This window comes from Quercus robur, chromosome 2 (assembly GCF_932294415.1).
Source record: "Quercus robur chromosome 2, dhQueRobu3.1, whole genome shotgun sequence".
Lineage (NCBI taxonomy): Eukaryota > Viridiplantae > Streptophyta > Magnoliopsida > Fagales > Fagaceae > Quercus > Quercus robur.
The window spans coordinates 48,667,445-48,686,529 of record NC_065535.1 but is presented as its reverse complement, the minus strand read 5'-3'; the positions used below and the strand labels follow the sequence as shown (position 1 = coordinate 48,686,529).

At 37.6% G+C, this 19,085-nt stretch overlaps 1 protein-coding gene across 2 annotated transcripts; it reads left to right on the top strand.

The window, feature by feature from the left end:
- Window positions 1-3,992: 3,992 nt before the first annotated feature.
- Window positions 3,993-17,507, top strand: LOC126713834 (uncharacterized). Of its 2 annotated transcripts, none has more exons than XM_050413714.1 (7): window positions 3,993-4,176; window positions 4,971-5,238; window positions 5,607-5,657; window positions 15,236-15,483; window positions 16,707-16,832; window positions 16,932-16,988; window positions 17,070-17,507. In XM_050413714.1, exons 2-7 carry the CDS (start codon window positions 5,106-5,108, stop codon window positions 17,157-17,159), a joined length of 705 nt encoding a protein of 234 aa, XP_050269671.1. In that variant the 5' UTR covers window positions 3,993-4,176; window positions 4,971-5,105; the 3' UTR covers window positions 17,160-17,507. The 2 variants fall into 2 exon arrangements, with proteins under 2 accessions (XP_050269671.1, XP_050269670.1); XM_050413713.1 differs by having other exon boundaries at window positions 3,997-4,176; window positions 4,971-5,159; window positions 17,076-17,507.
- Window positions 17,508-19,085: the final 1,578 nt, after the last annotated feature.

The window sequence follows — 19,085 nt, the reverse complement described above, 5'->3', positions numbered from 1 at the left end:
CTACTGTTTAAGGGGTTTCCCCTATTTGGGACCCTCAATTTTAATGCCCAAAATACCCTCAATCTCTCCTGTTACAAGTTTTTCAACTAACAAGATAAATATGTTTAAAAAAAAATTAAAAAAGAAGGAGACTGCCAGTTGAATTACACTTTCTATGTTTTACTCCTAAAAAAGTGCTTCTAATATGCCAATAACCTTTTCCACTTTTTCAATTACCAAATTCTCTCTTTTTTTTCTTTTTTTCTTTTTTCCTTTTAGAACCAATTATATTTAAATTTCACTTTTCATGTTTTACTCCTAAAAAAATGCTTTTAATTTTTTTTTTCCTTTTAAAACCGATTACATTTAATTATTAAAAAACTACATTTTAGGATTAAACAAAAATTTATAACTGCCATAAATAAAATTAAAAAAAAACACCAAAAAATAAAGAAACATGGATGTTGGAGCCTTTCCTTTAACAAAAATAAATAAATAAAAAAACCTAACACAAAAAAATGTGAGCCTTTTACCGCAACAAAAATAAATAAAAACTATTAAAATTTTGTACTTTGTTTTGTTATGGATCTGTACTAAGTGGCTACATTTTAGGACTATCATAAACACATAACACAGCCATGTCCATTTTTCTTTTAAAAAAAAACCCACATCCATTTTTACTTCCATAAAAAATGTTATTCCATCAAAAATGTTACGTAGAATGTCTTAGTTTTAAAGGTAATTGTTAAATCTTGAATTTAAGCTCTTTTTGACTATTGTAATGGATGTGTAGTAAGTGGCTAATTTTGAGAATTGAAGATAAGTAGATAACTCCCATTAATAAATCAGAATTTTTTGTTAAAAAAATATAAGAAACAATTGAGGAAAGATGTGTAAATAAGAGTTTGGATAAATGAATCATTTAAAAATGAAGTATTCTTTTTCTATACTTCACTAAAACCAAAAAAAAGTTTAGATATGCCCACAAATATGGGACTAAATTCAGTACTAATAATATATAATAAAAAAATATATATGGATTTTAACTCAATACTGATGAAAAATTATTTTTCCTGCAAACGCATAATACTCATTACACCCCTAGGATTTTTTATTTATTAGAAATGTAGTAATCTCAAATTATAATGAATGCAAATTATTTACCTTTACCAAACAAAGTGAGATGGTAAAAGATTCTCAAAAAAAAAAAAAAAAAAAAAAGTGAAATGGTAAAATAAATAAAATAGTTTTTTTGTGTTGCCTAAAGTTAAAATTTTTGGCACCACCAATGCTGATGCTCTAAAACAATAAACCTAAACTAAAAGGTAATATATTAAAGTAGTAAAACAAAATAAAAACAAAGGAAAAGAAAAGGAAAAAAGAAGAACAATATCTCAAATAAAGAAGCTCTTAGAGCTTGATTTTGACCGCTCTTGTCGATTAATCTATAAGACTAAAGTTAGGAGATTAGTAAGCTTTTACTAGATAGCTTAGACCAGAAATGATCATAGCCAAGAAAACCATGAGTTGAAGGTATTTTAAAAGAAAAAATCTATCTTGAATCACTATTTTTCTAGTGATTTTGGTGTGTTTTGGGAAAAGTGTCTATGAGGACTTTTATAGTATCAAGATAAGGGTGCAGGGTTCTTCCCAGATGATGTGGGATTAGCTTTACACACATTTCTGTCAAAAACTTTCCTTACATAATTTTTCAACTCCTACTCGCATATACACGACTAGGGTTCTGCAAGGTTTTTAAACCACCAAGTCCTTCAATATAAAGGTTTTTAAACCACCAAAATGTCTCTACATCAAACTCAATACTCTAATATTAAAATATTATTCTTTTATTTTTTTATAACTCAAAACTATATCATAGAGAAGAGAAGAGAAGAGTAGAAGGCCACACCACCATCACACCAACAGCAACAACACACCACCACTATTGTCATTGCAGCAACACCACACCACAAACCCACTCACACTGCCGCTGAAACCCTTCTCTCTCTCCATTTGCCACTGTGATTTCCCATTCTCTTTCACCGCAAACCCATTCACACCATTGAACAAAATCTCCATAAAACACAACAAATCACTCCGCCAAAACCCCTCTTCCTCTACATTTTTTGATGCAATATGGTGTAGCGTGGTCCTGCTACTCAAAAATTAATTTTTTAATATTGGCGAGATTAGTCACATGCTACTTGTAGCGTGGGCCTGCTCCTCGTTAAATTGTTAGCTTGTGTTTGAGGAAGCTGATGTGTGCAGGTTTTGTGTGCTTTTCGCTATATGTTTAGTATTAGGCTAGTTTGACTAGCATAATGCGAATACTCTAACGGTGCAAAATGAGGTGTTTATAATGGGACCAACGTTGCAAATTTGAATCATATCTTTAAAAAAGAAAAGGGATAATTACACTTTGCCCACCTATGGTTTGCCTCTAATTCTATGTACCGACCCGTGGTTTCAATTTTGACACTTTACCCACCTATGATTATCACCGTGAGTGTGCTGTAAACCACCTCTATTAAAATTAAGGATAAATAGGTATTTTTGTACAAGTTTTATGTCTCTCTCCTCCCAAAACAAAAAATAGCACAAAAATGCAAGAGAAAGAAGATCAAAAAGTGGTATTTGTCTCTCTTTCCCTTCACACAAATCTTGAACATGATGAACATACCCAAAAAAAAACCCAGATCAACCTATCACTGACTTAATGAAACATCTACAAAAAATCATTAAGCTTTAAGATTAGGGTTTAAGATTAGCACGTCACAACTCTTTAAAATCAACACATCAGATTTTAATTTTATTTTAGTGTTAAAAAATTTTAAAAACTCATATCTGAACACCCAAGACACAAAAATCAACAAACACAAACCCAGGACAAACAATCTCAACAAGCACAAATAAATCACAGATCTCAAGTCTCAACTACTCTCAGCTTCAGCTAAGAACAACGACTTTTCAAGTTTTTCCTTGTGTGACTACCCACCTTCTCTCTCTGATCTGTACAGTAAAATTGTATACATAGATGCATTTCATTTTGCGCAAAGTTCAAAGAACTGTTTTTGACTTAACACAGAACTTCTAAGATATTGCCACGTGAAAAGCGGCAATCTATGGCACTTGAAAAGCTTGAAGAATTATTTTTTGGTTGTTGAAGCTTCTAAGAAATTTCATTGTATATTCGGGTCAAAATGGTGGTGCTTAGAAGTTGAGAGTAGTAGTTTATTTATGTATTTTTTTTTTAGAAAATAAAGCTTAGTGGTTGAAACTTGAACACACGAAAGCAAGTCTAGCTATTTCAAAAGACTCCTAGTATGTGTCTATCCTTTTCACTTTCCTCAACCAAACTAGCGACCCTATTATCATCTATTTATTTCCCATTTCAATCACTTTTTTTTTCTCCTAGTCCGTTTATATCTTCTATTTCTGTGTGCTCATAAATCCCGATAGCATGCACGATCAAAACCCAGGTTCAATACCCACGATCAAAACCTAGGAGCATGCACGAATCAAAGCCCATTGTAGGATTTGCCACAGCTGAACAGAGGAGCAACGGTGTCTTTCTTCCTCGGCTCGGATCTGCCACAGTTGTCTCGAGCGAGTGGGAGTGAGTGAGTTTTAGGAGTGAGAGTGAGTTTTGATCCGTTTTGGGATGTGTTTTTTACTTATTTGGTGTTAGAGTAACAGAAAACATTGAGGTGGGTTACGGAGCACTCACGGTCAGAATCACAGGTGGGCAAAGTGTCAAAATTTAAACCACGGGTGGGTACATAGAATTAGAGGCAAACCACAGGTGGGCAAAGTGTAATTATCCCAAAAGAAAAAGAAAAAAGGTATCTTCTAAATATGGGCTTAAAAATAGTTGGACCATAGAACTAAGGTCATAAAGGTTGAAACTATTTCTGAAAAAGTAAAATAATAATAAGAAAATAAATTAATATGTCATATCTTTTTCTAAAAAAAAAAAAAAAAAATATGGGCTTCAAAATGGGCGGGTCTTGTTCCCTTACTGGACCGGCCCTCATTCCCAAAATTGCCCCCTCCCCCTCTTCGGCTCTCTCTATCACTCTCTCTCTGTCTCTCTGTGCGCAGCCGAACCCACAACCTGTCTCTGTTCTGTAGCTGTCTCTCTCTCTCTCTCTCTCACTCTCTCCGTGCGCTGCCATCACCATCTTCGTTCAGTTCAGTGTAAGTGCCTCTCTCTCTCTCTCTCTCTCTCTCTCTATATATATATATATATTCTGCATGTATTGTATGTACATGCATATTTTTATCATGTATGTATGTATGTATGTATGATAGCTAAAATGTCGATGTTGGGACAACCAACTTGCAAAATTTCAAAGGAAAAAGATGAATATTGAGAAGTAAATTTTGTACCTGTGAAAGGTAAAGTAGCAACACTAGTCGGTGAATGAAATGACAGTAATTTTTTTACTATCATTTGGAAAACCTGGTCATATTATAGCGTTTTACACTTGTTCATTTGATACTGGGATTCATTTAATTTTGAGTTTATGTAAGTTTCTAAAGTTAAATTACATTACATGGGGTCTCAATTATTTCACAAATAAAGTTGAGGTTTTTGTTGATTTGTATATTCAGTTTACACAAGTTTGAACTCACGATTATGCCTCACGTTTCTTATGGGGTGAGGCAGTGCGGTTTGAGCTAGAGCTCATTGGCCTGGAATATGATGTTTTAGTTAAATCAAAGCACAGTGCCAGAAGGGTGTAGTATTTTGACTTTCTCACTCTATCATTTGGCACTGTAAGATATTGTAAAAATAATCCCTCTAATTCAGTGCTAAGGCTGCTGCTGCTGCTGGAGTCTTCATTCTTGCACACAATGTATAATATGTAATCCCTATTCAAAAATTCTGGAGTCTTTTGTTCTTCACATGGTTTATGTTATGTAATCCCTAAAATTGCAGACTTATTCACTTTAATGTTCTGAATGTATTCTTGTGTTGGTTCTTGCAGTTGAATTCCAAGAGAAAAAAAAAATGATAAAGAGGCAGTTCTACCATATAGAACATGCCAATAAAGATGATGCCTCAGATTCATCTTCGTCTTCTGACTCCGAAGTAGAAGCAGAAGAAATAGAAGAATCAGAAGATGATGCAGTTCCAGAAGTGCAAGAGAATAATGAATGTTGCTCTACCTCATCTGGTTTGTTCATTCTTATTTCATTCTCTCTCTCTCTCTCTTGACATCAACTGGTTCTTGGTATCTGCTAGAGTGCTCACAAGTAAGCTTACAAGAACAGGATTGCATTCACAGTAAAATTTATGCACATACTTCTTCTTTAGTTGATTATATCATACATGAATATTTGTGATGATGGAAAATTTGTGGTAGGTTAGCAGCAATACCTACTGATGCTGCTGCTTTTGTTATTTCATATGGTTTGATTTTTTCTTATGCTTATCAGAGGGGGGGGGGGGGGGGGGTTGGTGCGGGGTGGGGGAACCTTCTGTGTAAACTTCCTGTGATGTTTTTTGTGAACATCTTGTTGCTTCAACTACTAGTAGCAAAATGTTACTGAAAGAATCTTTTACCAACAACAACCTCATTGTTTCCAATTTACATTTATGCTTCTATTTTTTCCTGGTTCAGGTTATGAGAGTGAGGATAGCTCGGCAAATGAGGTTGATCTTGAATCATCAGGTAGGATTTCTTCATATTGTCTGCAATAATTGAACTATGTGACCATGTTGTTGAGATAAAATGACATGCATTTATGATATAACCACTATGATAATATTGCCACTATGCCTCTTGCCTGGCCAAGCAACAGAAGCTATGTTTGATATCACCCCCTCAAAGTATTGGACTGTCGTCTTTGACATTTTTTGTATTATATTGGATTTTACAAGTTGTTTTAATGATGCATAATGGTAATTAGAACTTTGGAAACTCAGCTGACAAAAACGCAAATATGTTATACCTATTTAAGGACTTTCTCATTGTCAATATTTGATTTTGTTTCGACTTTCTCAAAGTATTTGAAAGTACAACTTGAAGTTAGGCAGTTTCACATCTCATGAACCAGGCTCTAAAATTTTAGTTAAAAAAATTTATAAGGCTTACATGGACTTCTTTTTTCCACCAAATATTAGTCCCAATGATGTTGGTGTGATTGTAAACGCAATGATATGTAGGATTCTTATGCACTGTGTAGTATATGGATGAGAAGTAACATGATGGGTGAATATTTTGGCCTTTTATGGAAATTAGTGTTTGTGCTTTGATTGGAGACTATTTGTTCTATCTAGTGATTGCCCAGAACCTTTAAAAAAGAATGCAAAAAGAAAAAAAAAAAATGTAGGATTGGGATCCTCTGAAGTTCTCATGGTAATTCTACCATAGAGCTTTTAAAATCATGTCCATTCATTGTGAAATGAGTGGATTGGATTTAGCCACTTCAACAGGATTTAAACATGGGCTAGCACTATTTGGTATTATTTAGAAGCATTAAACCGGTCAAAACGGGTTAAAGTGATTCCTAGTTTTGGCGGTTGGACAGTTGGACTGCTGGTTTACTTGGTTTTTTAATATTTGCAAGTATGGTTGTGAACTGGATTGGTATAGGTGTTAATTCTTTTTGTGTAAGTAAATATTTTATTAGAAAAGGAAAAGAGAGAGACACATATTAAGATGTGTACTGTCCCTTTTAAAGAATACAATCACAAAAAAGAGAGTCAATAAATTCAACCAAAGATATCAAGTGGAGGCTGCTTAGAGTGTGCGTCCAGTGACAGAGTTCGCAAGATATGATCTGTGATAAAAGGGGGGCTGTTCTAGTCCATTAAAGTCTTGCTTGTTTCTTTCTTTCTAACCACAAAATCCGCATGACACATAAAGGCAAAGCTCTCCATACCTTCAATGCTTTGTGACACTGAAACTGTCCCTGCAAACACTCTAACAACCCAACCACAGAATTGGGAATCATCCAACTCAGTCCCAACAAGGAGAAAATAAAGGACCAAATATCTAAAGCCAAGTGACAATGAAGTAGCAGGTGATCAATAGACTTCCCACTACTTTTTTTTTTGATAAATAACGTAAGAATATTATTAATAATAAAAAGATTGCCAAACCGAGTACATTGGGGATGTACTATGGGGGCACAAGTCAGGAAACAAAAGAACAACGATCAAGAAACAAAGAAAAGGAAGAACAAGAAAAATGAGAAAAAACCACACTCCATTCAAAGAGAGTGTGTAGGAAAAAAGACTTAAGCTCCAGTAAAGAGCGTTCACAACCCTCAAAACTTCTATCATTCCTTTCACGCCAAATGCACCAAATCAAGCAATGAGGCACCATTCTCCAAACATCAATATGGCGATGTCGCACAAACTTTCCTTGCCAAGCCTCAAACAACTCAAGAACAGTATGAGGCATAACCCATTGAATACCAAACAAGCAGAAAACCATGGACCACAACTCCCAAGCTATGGAGCAATGAAGTAAAAGATGATCCACCGACTCCCCACTCCTCTTACACATATAGCACCAGTCAAGCACCATCACTCGTCTTTTACGAAGGTTATCTGTTGTTAAGATCTTACCCAAGGAAGCAGACCAAGAAAAGAACGCCACCCTTGGGGGAACCTTTGATTGCCATATCATTCTCCATGGAAAAGAAACAAAAGTAGGAGGGTAGAATGAATTATAATAACCTCTAACCTCAAAACCTCTATTTCTTGCAGGTTTCCAACAAACCTTATCAGGACCAAACCCCCGCACTGTCGAAGAATAGACCAATTCTATAAACCGGTCAAAGGCTGCTTCTTCCCAATCTTGTGGTGGACGACGAAATTGCACATTCCAGTGAAACCTCCCAGCAGACCAACCCATAACTTCAGCCACCGAGGAATCCTTTGACCTACTAAGACGATAAAGCTCTGGAAATGCCTCTTGGAGAGTACCATCCCCACACCACACATGCTTCCAAAATTTCACTCTAGTACCATCCCCCACATCATAAACAAGGAATTTAGAGAAGTTTAACCAGCCACTTCTAATGTATCTCCACAGGCTGACTCCATAAGGACTTGTCACCTTTTTCGTACACCAACCACCCCAAATATTCCCATATTTTGCCTCTACAACCCTCCTCCATAAAGCATCAGTCTCCATGCCATACCTCCACAACCATTTACCTAGCAAGGCAGAATTAAAGTTCCCCAACCGTCGTATACCCAACCCCCCCACCTGCAAAGGCCTACAAACCTTGGCCCAATTAACTAAATGTATTTTAGGTTCACCACCAATCGCATTCCACAGAAAGTCTCTCTGTAATTTCTCCATACGCTTTGCCACCTTCCTTGGTAAAGGAAGAAGGGAAAGAAAGTATGTAGGTAAAGATGAGAGTGAGCTTTTAATGAGAGTCACCTTACCCCCTTTAGATAAATACATTCTCTTCTAACCTGCTGATCTCCTCTCCATTCTCTCTAGGATAGGATTCCAAATAGATAAATCCTTAAATTTGGCACCTAAAGGAAGATCCAAATATTTCAAGGGCAAAGAAGACTGCCCACACCCCAACAGACCCACCAAATCCTCCAAATTGTGTACCCCACCAACAGGAACCAGCTCAGACTTCCCCAAATTAATATGAAGCCTTGAGACCTCCTCAAATCTAGCAAGTATCGCCCTCAAATTAGCAATCTGAGAAGGTTCAGCATCACAAAAAATCAGAGTGTCATCTGCAAATAAAAGGTGAGACACCATCACTGATGAACCAGCTATACTACCCACAGAAAAACCTGAGAATTGCCCAGCGGAGGCAGCCACATCCAACATACGGCTTAGTGCCTCCATCACAATATCAAACAACAACGGAGATAAAGGATCCCCTTGCCGAAGCCCCCTAGAGCTACCAAAGAAATCAGATGGGCTACCATTGATCAGAATAGAAAACTTTACAGTTGAAATGCAATACCATATCCATTTCTCAGAGAAACCACAACGCTGCAGCATATACATTAAAAAATCCCAGCACACATGATCATATGCCTTTTCCACATCCAATTTACATAACACACCTGGAACTCCTGACTTCAATCTACTATCAATACATTCAGAAGCAATCAGGATGAAATCCAAAATCTGTCTACCCTTCACAAAAGCATTTTATGAATCCGAAATAAGCCCATGCGCCACCCTACGAAGGCGATTAGCCAACACCTTAGAGATAATCTTATAAATCCCGCCAACTAAGCTAATAGGCCGAAAGTCCTTGACCTCCACAGCATCCACTTTCTTAGGAATAAGGGCAAGGGATGAGGCATTAAGACTCTTATCAAACACCGCCTGAGTATGGAAGTTGTGGAACATAGCCATAATTTCTGTTTTCAAAACGCCCCAACAAGACTGGAAGAATGCCATTGAAAAACCATCTGGACCAGGTGCCTTGTCACCATTGAAACCATTAATCACCTCAACCACCTCTTCTTCCTCAAAAGGCCTATCTAGCCAACTTGCATCTTCCACCGAGATACTAGCAAACTCCACATCATCTAATACAGGTCTATTAGCCACATTCTCCAAATAAAGCTGCTTATAAAACTGAGAGATACAGTCTGCTATAGCAGCCGGGTCCGAAGACAATACCCCATCCACCATAAGTCTCTCAATAGAATTAACCCTCCTATGAGAGTTAGCTATGCGATGAAAAAATTTAGTGTTCCTGTCACCTTCCTTATCACAAAGAACTCTAGATTTTTGCCTCCAACTTATTTCTTCCAACAAAGTAGCTTGTTATAACTCATCACGGATTCTACCCATTTCTACCCTTTCCTCTGCTGATAAACCCCGACTCTCCTCCATATTCTCAAAAACACTTAGGTCCTTCCACAATTTTTTAATCCGAACTTTAACATGACCAAACACCTCCACATTCCATCTTTTCAAATCATTTTTTAAGAGCTTCAATTTATTGGCCAAAATGAAACTCGGTGCACCATGAACCTGATAGGAATCCCACCAAGACCGAACTCTATCTACAAAACCTTCATCCTTGAGCCACATATTCTCAAATCTAAACGGCATACTCCCTCTCTGGAAGGATCCACCCTCAAGGACAATTGGAAAATGATCCGAGCACAACCTAGACATCCGTCTTTGAGAAACTGTTGGAAACCTATCCTCCCAATCTGCAGAAAACAAGAATCTATCCAGCCTAGCCTTCGAGACAACTTCTCTAGAATTTGACCAAGTAAAAGAACCCCCTTGCAATGGCAAGTCAATGAGACCCTGTTCCGAAATAAAATTGGAGAACTCCCGCATAGCAGTAGTGAAAGAATTAGACCCCAATCGTTCGGAAGGGAACCTAACCACATTGAAGTCCCCACCCACACACCATGGGACACTCCACCAGCTATTCAAGCCACAAAGTTCCTCCCATAAAAACCTCCTGTCTCTGTGTAAATTAGGACCATAAACACCAGAAAACGCCCAAACAAACTGATCTGACACATTTGTAAACTTACAAGAAACCGAAAATCTCCCCACTGCTTCCTCCATTTTATTCACAACCCGAGTGTCTCACATCACTAACACCCCACCAGAAGCTCCACAAGAACCTAAGTAAGACCAATCAACATGTTGTCCACCCCACAAGCTACGAAGCACCGCTCTATTAATCAACCTCATTTTGGTTTCTTGAAGACAAACCACATCTGGTCCCCACTTTCTAATCAAATTTCTAACCCTGAGCCTTTTATCCTGCTCATTCAACCCTCTTACATTCCAAGAAATAATCTTCACATTCATTGATAAGACACTAGAGCCCGCTCAGAACTTACACTCCTTGCTTTATTTGGATCATACTCAACCTTCAAAGATGTCAACAGATTCTTCAACTCCCGTTGCCCTTTCTGGCCTGACTTGACCAACTTCGTTTGATCACCCTCCTCACGTTTCTTTTGATCTTTCTTTTTGGCCTCAATGGCTAATAACAAACCAGTAATCTGCTCTTCAAAACCTTCCAATGAAGTGCCCACAGATTTTTTGAAAGTCTTTATCCTATTGGTTACCCACTGTGATAGTTGGCAACTATCCACACTCTCCTTACACCCAATCTCCTGCACATGACTAGACTCCAACTCCGTCGGACCTTCCGTGGCCAAAGGTAACACAACTAATGGCTCATCACCATCCTCACACAACTTCAACGTTTCACCAATTTCCCACAACTCACTCTCTGACCCAGGAAAATACTCTACTAGCCCCGCATAGTCATCTGCCCAACTAACCCTCTGCCCTTCATAAGTACAAGAGTCATTACCTGGTACACAATCTCCCTCCAAACTAGAGCTGACTGACATACTATCTGGAGAACGATACAGAGACAATGGGAGCACTAGTTGCCTGCCATCACGTAATTGTAAAATCCAATCTCTGGAATTATCCCAAGACTTATCTAAGTCTCCCACCAAATCCTTTATAGTTGGGCCAGGTAATTGAGCTCCCTCAAAAACAGAAATACCCGGACCTTCCAAACCCACAAAATCCTCCTCCCCAACCACCGATGCCTCTGGAATATCCAAAGAAGCTTTCGCCGGTACTATCGGATTCGTTGCCGGTTCCGATATCATGCCCGATGGCCCAACTGGCACCAGTTTCAACCCACCCAGCTCTTTGATCGGCGACGTCAGAACGTGGGAGGCTTGAGCCACCACTGCTGGTCCAGTCGACGCAGTGGGTGGTTGAGCTAGAGGGATCGTGATGTCCTCTTCTCCCTTGCCCGCCACTTCCATCACTGCTAAGGATGGATTCATGGCCACCGATACCCACAACGGCGTCGCATGTTGCTCCGATACAGTGGGTGTGGTCCTTGAGCTCTCAACTTCCTTCGTGGCACTCCTACCTGAGCTCGGCATACTTAATCCAGTCTGATATGAAGCCTCCAGAGCCTTAAGTCCAGAAGTTGAACTCTCGCCAGCCTCAAAAGATAGTGGGCTTGACAGACCCAGGCCCAAAGTGGGTTCTTTTTTGCCCAACAAGGCTTGGGCATTCTGTTTGGCTGAGCCCAGGCCCACACTAATATTATGGGGAGTAAGCACTAATATTATGGGGAGTCTTACTCACCCATTTTCCAGCCTGTTTAACACCTTTAACACCATCCCAAGATACCTGCCTCTTTCCAAATTCATTCACATTCACAGTCAAACCTCTCCCTAGCCAACGTCCCTTCCTCTTATCACGTAACTTTCCAAACTCAAACATATTTGAATTCAAATTGGGCTTCAAGGAAATATTGCATTTATTACCTTCCGGGATTTTCTCCTCAAAATTATTCTTACCGTTAATACCATCTTTCCATCCCTCACCACCACCCACGGCTGACTGGGAACAACTACCAGCCTGAGTTCCAGAAACTGCTACCTGTGTGCAAGAATAATCACTTGGAAACTCCACAGAATTCATCACAGTACCAGCCTGAACTTTTTCTTTGCGGAGGGGCTGCTGAACCTGCTTCAACCTTGCCTGTACTGGAACTTTGACAGCCTCCACATAAGACCGGGCAGGTTGATATTTTGGGATTTGCTTAAACCTGAACGGTACAAATGTCGATCCACCCAACGCATATTGAGAAGGTTCCAGTAGCCTTCTTAATTCAATCCCAAAGGTTCTCCATCCTTGTTGTAATTTTCCGGCAGGAATAATAATAGTTCGCCGCAGCCCACCTACCTTAAGCTCTGTCACCGATAAGTACTGCCCATACGAGTTGGACCCCCGCTGCATCGTGTAAGCAATATCCCCTTCCCTGAACGTAAAGAATTGTTTAGGACTAACCCCACTCACGATGTGTTCCAGATTCCGCATTGTCCAAAGAGCTGCACTCTTGCCCATAAACACCGATTGCATGTAGTATTTACCCCGTTCAAGGATCTTAAGGGAGAAAAAATTCCCACCTTCCTCAATCACCAACTGGAACAGCTTAGATTCAATAAAGAAACTACGAAATCCCCCCATACTATCCCTAGGAAATAAAACTAAAACAGGATTTGTGGCTAATTCGAAGTTTACATTTTACTCAACCATTTTTCTGTGAAGTTCTTCAATAAGATGTATAAGAAATGATTCTATATAATTTGCAAACACTAGGAAGTCATGTTGTTTGTAATATAGGATATTTTCAAATCGGTAGATTTTGATGGATTTTGAGAACCTTCAATCATTTTGGTAAACTCATGATACATATCAAATATCTCAGAAAAATTTTAATAAAAAAATATCCATGTGTGTAACATAACTTCCACTACTTTTGCGCGTGAAACATCAATCAACCATCAAAATGTGCCCTGCCTGAGAAGGTTATGTCAGGATTTTCCCAAGAGCAGCAGTCCACACAAAGAATTCCACTTTTGTGGGACCTTGGCAAACCAGATGCTCTTCCAAGGAAAAGACCTAGATAGAGAACCCCTAAGGGCATTATAGCATGAAGACACCTCAAACACACGTTTCTTAGAAGGCTTCCATAAGGCTTTGTCATGACCTTGGTATAAGTATTATTAGTTACAATTGAACCAATCAGACCAGTTGGCCTGTTCCAGTTTTTAAAACTATGGTTTGAGGTCCGTATGGGGTTTGTATATGGAATTTTGTCTGATGGTTTTTTTTTTTTTTTTTTTAATTAGTAAGAAAAGAACATTATTGAAGTAAAGAAGAAAAAGATAGGCCAAGGCACTCAAGATACCATAGATACTCAAGATTAAAAAAAAAAAAATCAAAATCAGTCAGCACAATGAGTCAAGCAAAAGACAAACTGTCCAAAAAGGCCAGAAAGTCTGAACCTGAAGTGACAGCAGAGCAATACACCTGCTGCCACTCAAACAGAGACCCAAAAATCTGAGATTTAAGTTGAATAGGTTAGCATTCTGTCCCTTCAAAAGCTCAAAGATTCTTTTCCCTCCAAATAGTCCATAGTAAACATGCAGGAACAGCCCCCAGATAGTTGAATATGTCTTCATACCACACAGACCAGACCAATTATTGAGCAGATCTGATACCCTCTTCGGCCTCTCCCAATTGAGACCCGAAAGAGACAAAATGAAAGCCCATAGCTCACTCACAACACCAAAAATGCACTGAATGCAGAAATTAATGATCAATGTCCTCCGTCAGATTTACACAACACACACCAATCTGTAATGACACTAATCTGTAATTTTGTCAGAACGTTATAATGCCCATAAGAGGTTTTAGACATTTAAGATAGGGGATGGAATTTTGGCATGATTTGTGGTGTGGGGTGGATTCAGGATTGTCCTTTGAAAGTTAATTTTCCTGTTTTACTTGCTACATTCATGAGTAGTATATATCAATTGTTTGGAAGCAGATATGCATTGTTGTTTCATATTTAATTAGTCATCAGGGTTGAGTTAGAGAGGGTGGTATTTTTTTTTCCATTCTTGTGTGATGCATGCTACTGCTGCAAGAGCCCGGGGTGGAGATGCATGATAGTATAGGGTTCATAACCTGTAGCTGCAAGAAAACCTTAGGCTTCACCATGTGAGGGTTTATCACCATCAAGCATAGAGAATTTTCTCCCAAGAAGAAAGCTTTTATTGAATAATAGTTTGATTAAAAACACAGTACCTAGAGCCTTTTTTTTATAAAGTTTCTAGGATTACAAAACATTACATCCCATAAAATCCTCAACTAACAATAATTTGAAATCTTATCTCTATCTAAAAAACATGAATCCAATCCATCTCAATAAATAAAAAAATGAAAAATTTGAAATAATCCGATCCCACAAGAAAAGTAAAGTTGTTTTCTATTCCTACTAGGATAATAAGTTTGGAACTTATAATTTTGGCCTAAAGACCGATCCTTTATTTTTCTCTGATTAATAAGGATATTTTATTAAGAGAATAGATTACTTCATGCTCACGTTGATGAGCACAATCTAACCTAAAATAATTAAAAAATTATGTGCAAAATTTAAGTGAATTTGGGAATTCTAAAAGATAGTGACAACTAGTAAGACCACACGCACTAGCCGTGTCCTTTTATTTTATTTTATGTTCTTTAATTTCTGTGATGCATTGTTTTGGTTTTGTCCTGCATCAGAAGGTTGTCCCCCTTTCGCGATTTTTTAATAGAATCAAAATTTATTCTTTTTGATGTGCTAGAGTACATTGTATATCATAACATTCTTCTTCAAAATGTGGGCTTCTCTTCATTCTGGAAGAATGTATTTATCATGGATGCATATTTTTGCGTGGTAGGTCTACCAATAAGTGATGATAATGCTGAAACTGGAAATGAAAAACAAATCCATACTGACAGTCAGTTGTCTGGTAAACGTGATTATGAAGAACTGAAGATACAGTCTAATATCATGGCTCAAAAGGAATCAATACCGGAAGATATTCCAGACTGTATATTAAAATGCAAATCGGTTTTTAAGTGCAGGATATGTCCTAGAATTATCTGTTTGAACGAGGAGACACTGAGGGCTCATCTCGAGTCCAAGGTAAGATGTCTTTCCCTTTAATTGAATCAGCATTTGCAATTCTTAACCCAACAATGGCATTAACAACTTTACTCCTAGACATATGTGAAAATTAAATCTTCAATTGTGAATATCCTTCTTTTCCTTCCCTCAGATCTTTAAAAATATAGTTGTTTTTATATGCAGCTACATCATCCCTACAAACCATATATTAATCTATAGATTTTAGTTATAACTGCTGAATGTTTCCTATCAATTTAATGAGGGTATAGTAGATCATTCTCATCTGCTTTGGCAAGGGTGTCTGTTGATTTAAATGCTTAATGATGAGTTCAGACACTAACACTCCTTCCTTAAACCTTTTCTTTATAGGAGAAAGTGCAATAGAATAACCTTTTTTATTCCAAGAGTTTGTCTTTATTCCCCTCTATTATATTGAGGGCAATAATTGATCTTTCTCATCGTGATCTGGCAACATGACGATTCGAATGCTTAATGATGAGCTTAGGCATTTACACTCTTCCTTTACACCTTTTATTTCTAAGAATAAGTGCATTTGATCAATTGTGTAGCCTTTGGTTTAGTAAATGGAGAATTCAAATTGGTGTGATGAAGCTAGAAAAAAATTTATGTTTTAGCATGAGCTCACCTCAGCCATCACCATGCTGGATTTGGCTTCACATGGATCTGCTTTGGATCACAATGATAATACCACATGGACTTGTCATCTCCAGTACTGGGTGTTGTAGCAATCTGACCTGGTTATATCCAGGTTGGCCCAATAGGACCTCCAAACAAGCAATTAAACCTTTATTAGATGGCCAAACCCAAATGAGTTGTAGGCCTGCCTATTTTTGTTCTTCCTCGAAACTGAGCATTGGACCAAACTGGCATGGTTATATCCAGGTTGGCCCAAATAGGACCTCCAAACAAGAAATTAAACTTTTATCAGATGGCCAAACCCAAATGAGTTGTATGCTTGCCTATTTTTTGAGCTTCCTCAATACTGATTTTTTCCAATTCAACACAAAAGTAATATCGGTTGATTTTTTTCTGATAAAACTGGAAAGGCAGTTTTTAGCACAGATTGTGGACAACCTATATGTGTAAGAATATCACACTGGTTGTCTGTATGTTGTGCCATAAGCCCTCAAGTTAATTCACATTGGGAGACTTGTCACCATTTGCATTGGGTTATAAGCCTTCTTATTGTTGACCTAATTATAACGTTTTTGATTTTTTAGAGACATGCTCGATCTGAGAAATTATTAAATGAAGGTAGGCTGAAGGCCATGCTCAACAGTGATGGGGAGATTGAGAACCAAGAGACTGCTGCAGAGATGAATGCTCGAATTTTAGCTATTCCATTGGTTTGTTATTTTAATTTCAGAGTTCCGGAACAATGATTAACAGATCAAAGATTAGATGTTCAAACAAGTAACTAATACATCCATGCTAATCTGTCTCAGGGTAGTAAAAAAAGGAAAAACAGAAGAAGGCATGGTGAGAAAAAGAAAAAAACAAAGGTAATAAACATTGTACCTTGATGATTGCATGTAATCTTAGATTTGAGCTTATAAATGGCTTATCAAATTGCTTTCTGTAAGTTACAGAAAACCGGAGATGAAGAGAAAATCAGCAGAGCAAAGCGATCGGCAAAAAGCCCAGCCAAGAAAAGGCGTAAAAATGAGAACTGAAGAATGTTACGTTTTTTTTTTCCTTTACTTTACTGCTAGTGAATATACGGCAGCAAGAATTGAATCAAAGGATTTGACCATTTCTGCAGAGCTACTAACATTTGGCATCCTGTGTAAGGCATTGCTTGGTTTGATAAATTCCAAAATGATCACTTAACACTAGTTGCTTCCTTTTCTTTTCTTTTTTCCTTTCCATTCACTCTCCTTCCAGGTTGGGGTGTGTTTCATCTGGAACTGTATGCTGCTCTCTACTTTGTAGAAGGCAATGCATTGGATTTTTGGTTTTTAGCACCGTGTGTAAGACATTGGTTGGTTTGATAAATTCCAAAATTCTGTTATTCCTGAAAATCAAGATCATAGGATGCTGTGCATCTGAGCATTTGCTTTTAGCACTCACCATATTCACTTGACATATATGTTCATCATGCGTATAAATTTGATACTGTTTGGGAAATCTGTGTTATTATACTGTTTGTACTCTATTTTTTTCTTAAGCAATTGATATGTATATTGCATATTTTCTAATCTGCCCAAGAAAGGTTGCTTCAGGCACCCCTTGTAATTACAAGAAGCTTGGCATTGATAAGGTTCTTTATAGCGTTTCTTACAAAAAATTAGTAAGATGTCCTCAAGCATGTCAAATATAACATTGAAAATGGAGTACGGACCTTTCAAGTCTTTACCATTACCATGCCCACCAAGGCATAGGATCCTCTCTATTTGGAATGAAATGAAAGGGACTCATTTCACGGTTCAGATTTATTCCTGGATGCTAGATCTAACAATGTGCACCACGCTTCTATTCATGATGATCTCTTAGTAATTCAAGCCTACATATACTAATACATAGGCATGAGGACTTACACTTTTATCCTACCTGGCAAAGTTCTATGCTCCATTAATTGAATTTTTCAAAAATAGAGCTAAAATGAAAAAAGTTCATAAGCTGGGTCCGAACTAATGTTACAGCATCATATTGAGACTAAATACGACAATATTGGTAATGTCAAAGGTCATTAGTACTCTTGCAAGGGTGAAAGGTCTTCGTCTTTATGTTGTTTTCCCATGAAATGGCCACTTCCAAGTCTCAAATTAGGCATTTGAGACTTTATTTATTTATTTATTTATTTCTAAGATAGTTACAATATGCTGCTAACCCACAAGTCATACATTTTCCCCTACTAGACCCCCAAGCACTTTGTGTATAAGAAGGTGCCAACTAAACTATAAGGCTCTTGGTAAATATTTGAGACAATTTGACACTTATCATTGCAACAAATATTAAGTCTTATGCCAGAATAATTGTATTCTAGGACGGAGCAATGAACCTATTTGAAGTGGCTCATTTCATACTAGAAAAGTTCATGTATGAACAAGGATTAATTTTACTTCCTCACTTAGCTACTCTAGGTCTTCGTGAAGAAGTTATAGATTCCTTTCCATCCTTGATCCAATTGATAGAAAGTGGGACCAAATAATTCAATGAGGGTAGTTATTTATTATTTTTATTTTAGAAGAATGGGGGTAGTAACAACATTCTATCCTTTCTAGTTTCAGAGCTTTTTCAAACTTGATGACTAAGGAACCATGACCTCTTAACATTACATCACTAAATCCCCTATCTTTTGCTTCTTGTATAATGAGCAAAAAATTTCTTTCATTGAAAAAGCCATATATAGTCAGGGAAACACCCTGTCTCCTCTTATTAAGACCATATGTGAGAATGTATAATGTTGATTGTCAACCAAATTTGGCTATCTTAGGTGGAGCTAAATTAGGGTTTTTCAATGTTCTCATCAAAACCCGAATGAATCCCTATTCAAGCCTATCATAGACTGTCTAAATCAAATTTTAAGACCATGCATTCTAACAGAAGACCCACACCCAATTTCCATAGCTTTAGGTCTGATATCCTAATCATGATCT

What these genes read in the sequence shown, in the direction of transcription:
- LOC126713834 (XM_050413713.1), top strand. Translation starts at nt 4,994, where the DNA reads ATGATAAAGAGGCAGTTCTACCATATAGAACATGCCAATAAAGATGAT. An exon ending in GGTTGATCTTGAATCATCAG is followed by an intron (nt 5,658 to 15,235) that starts GTAGGATTTCTT and finishes TTTGCGTGGTAG; the next exon opens with GTCTACCAATAAGTGATGAT. An exon ending in GGGCTCATCTCGAGTCCAAG is followed by an intron (nt 15,484 to 16,706) that starts GTAAGATGTCTT and finishes TTGATTTTTTAG; the next exon opens with AGACATGCTCGATCTGAGAA.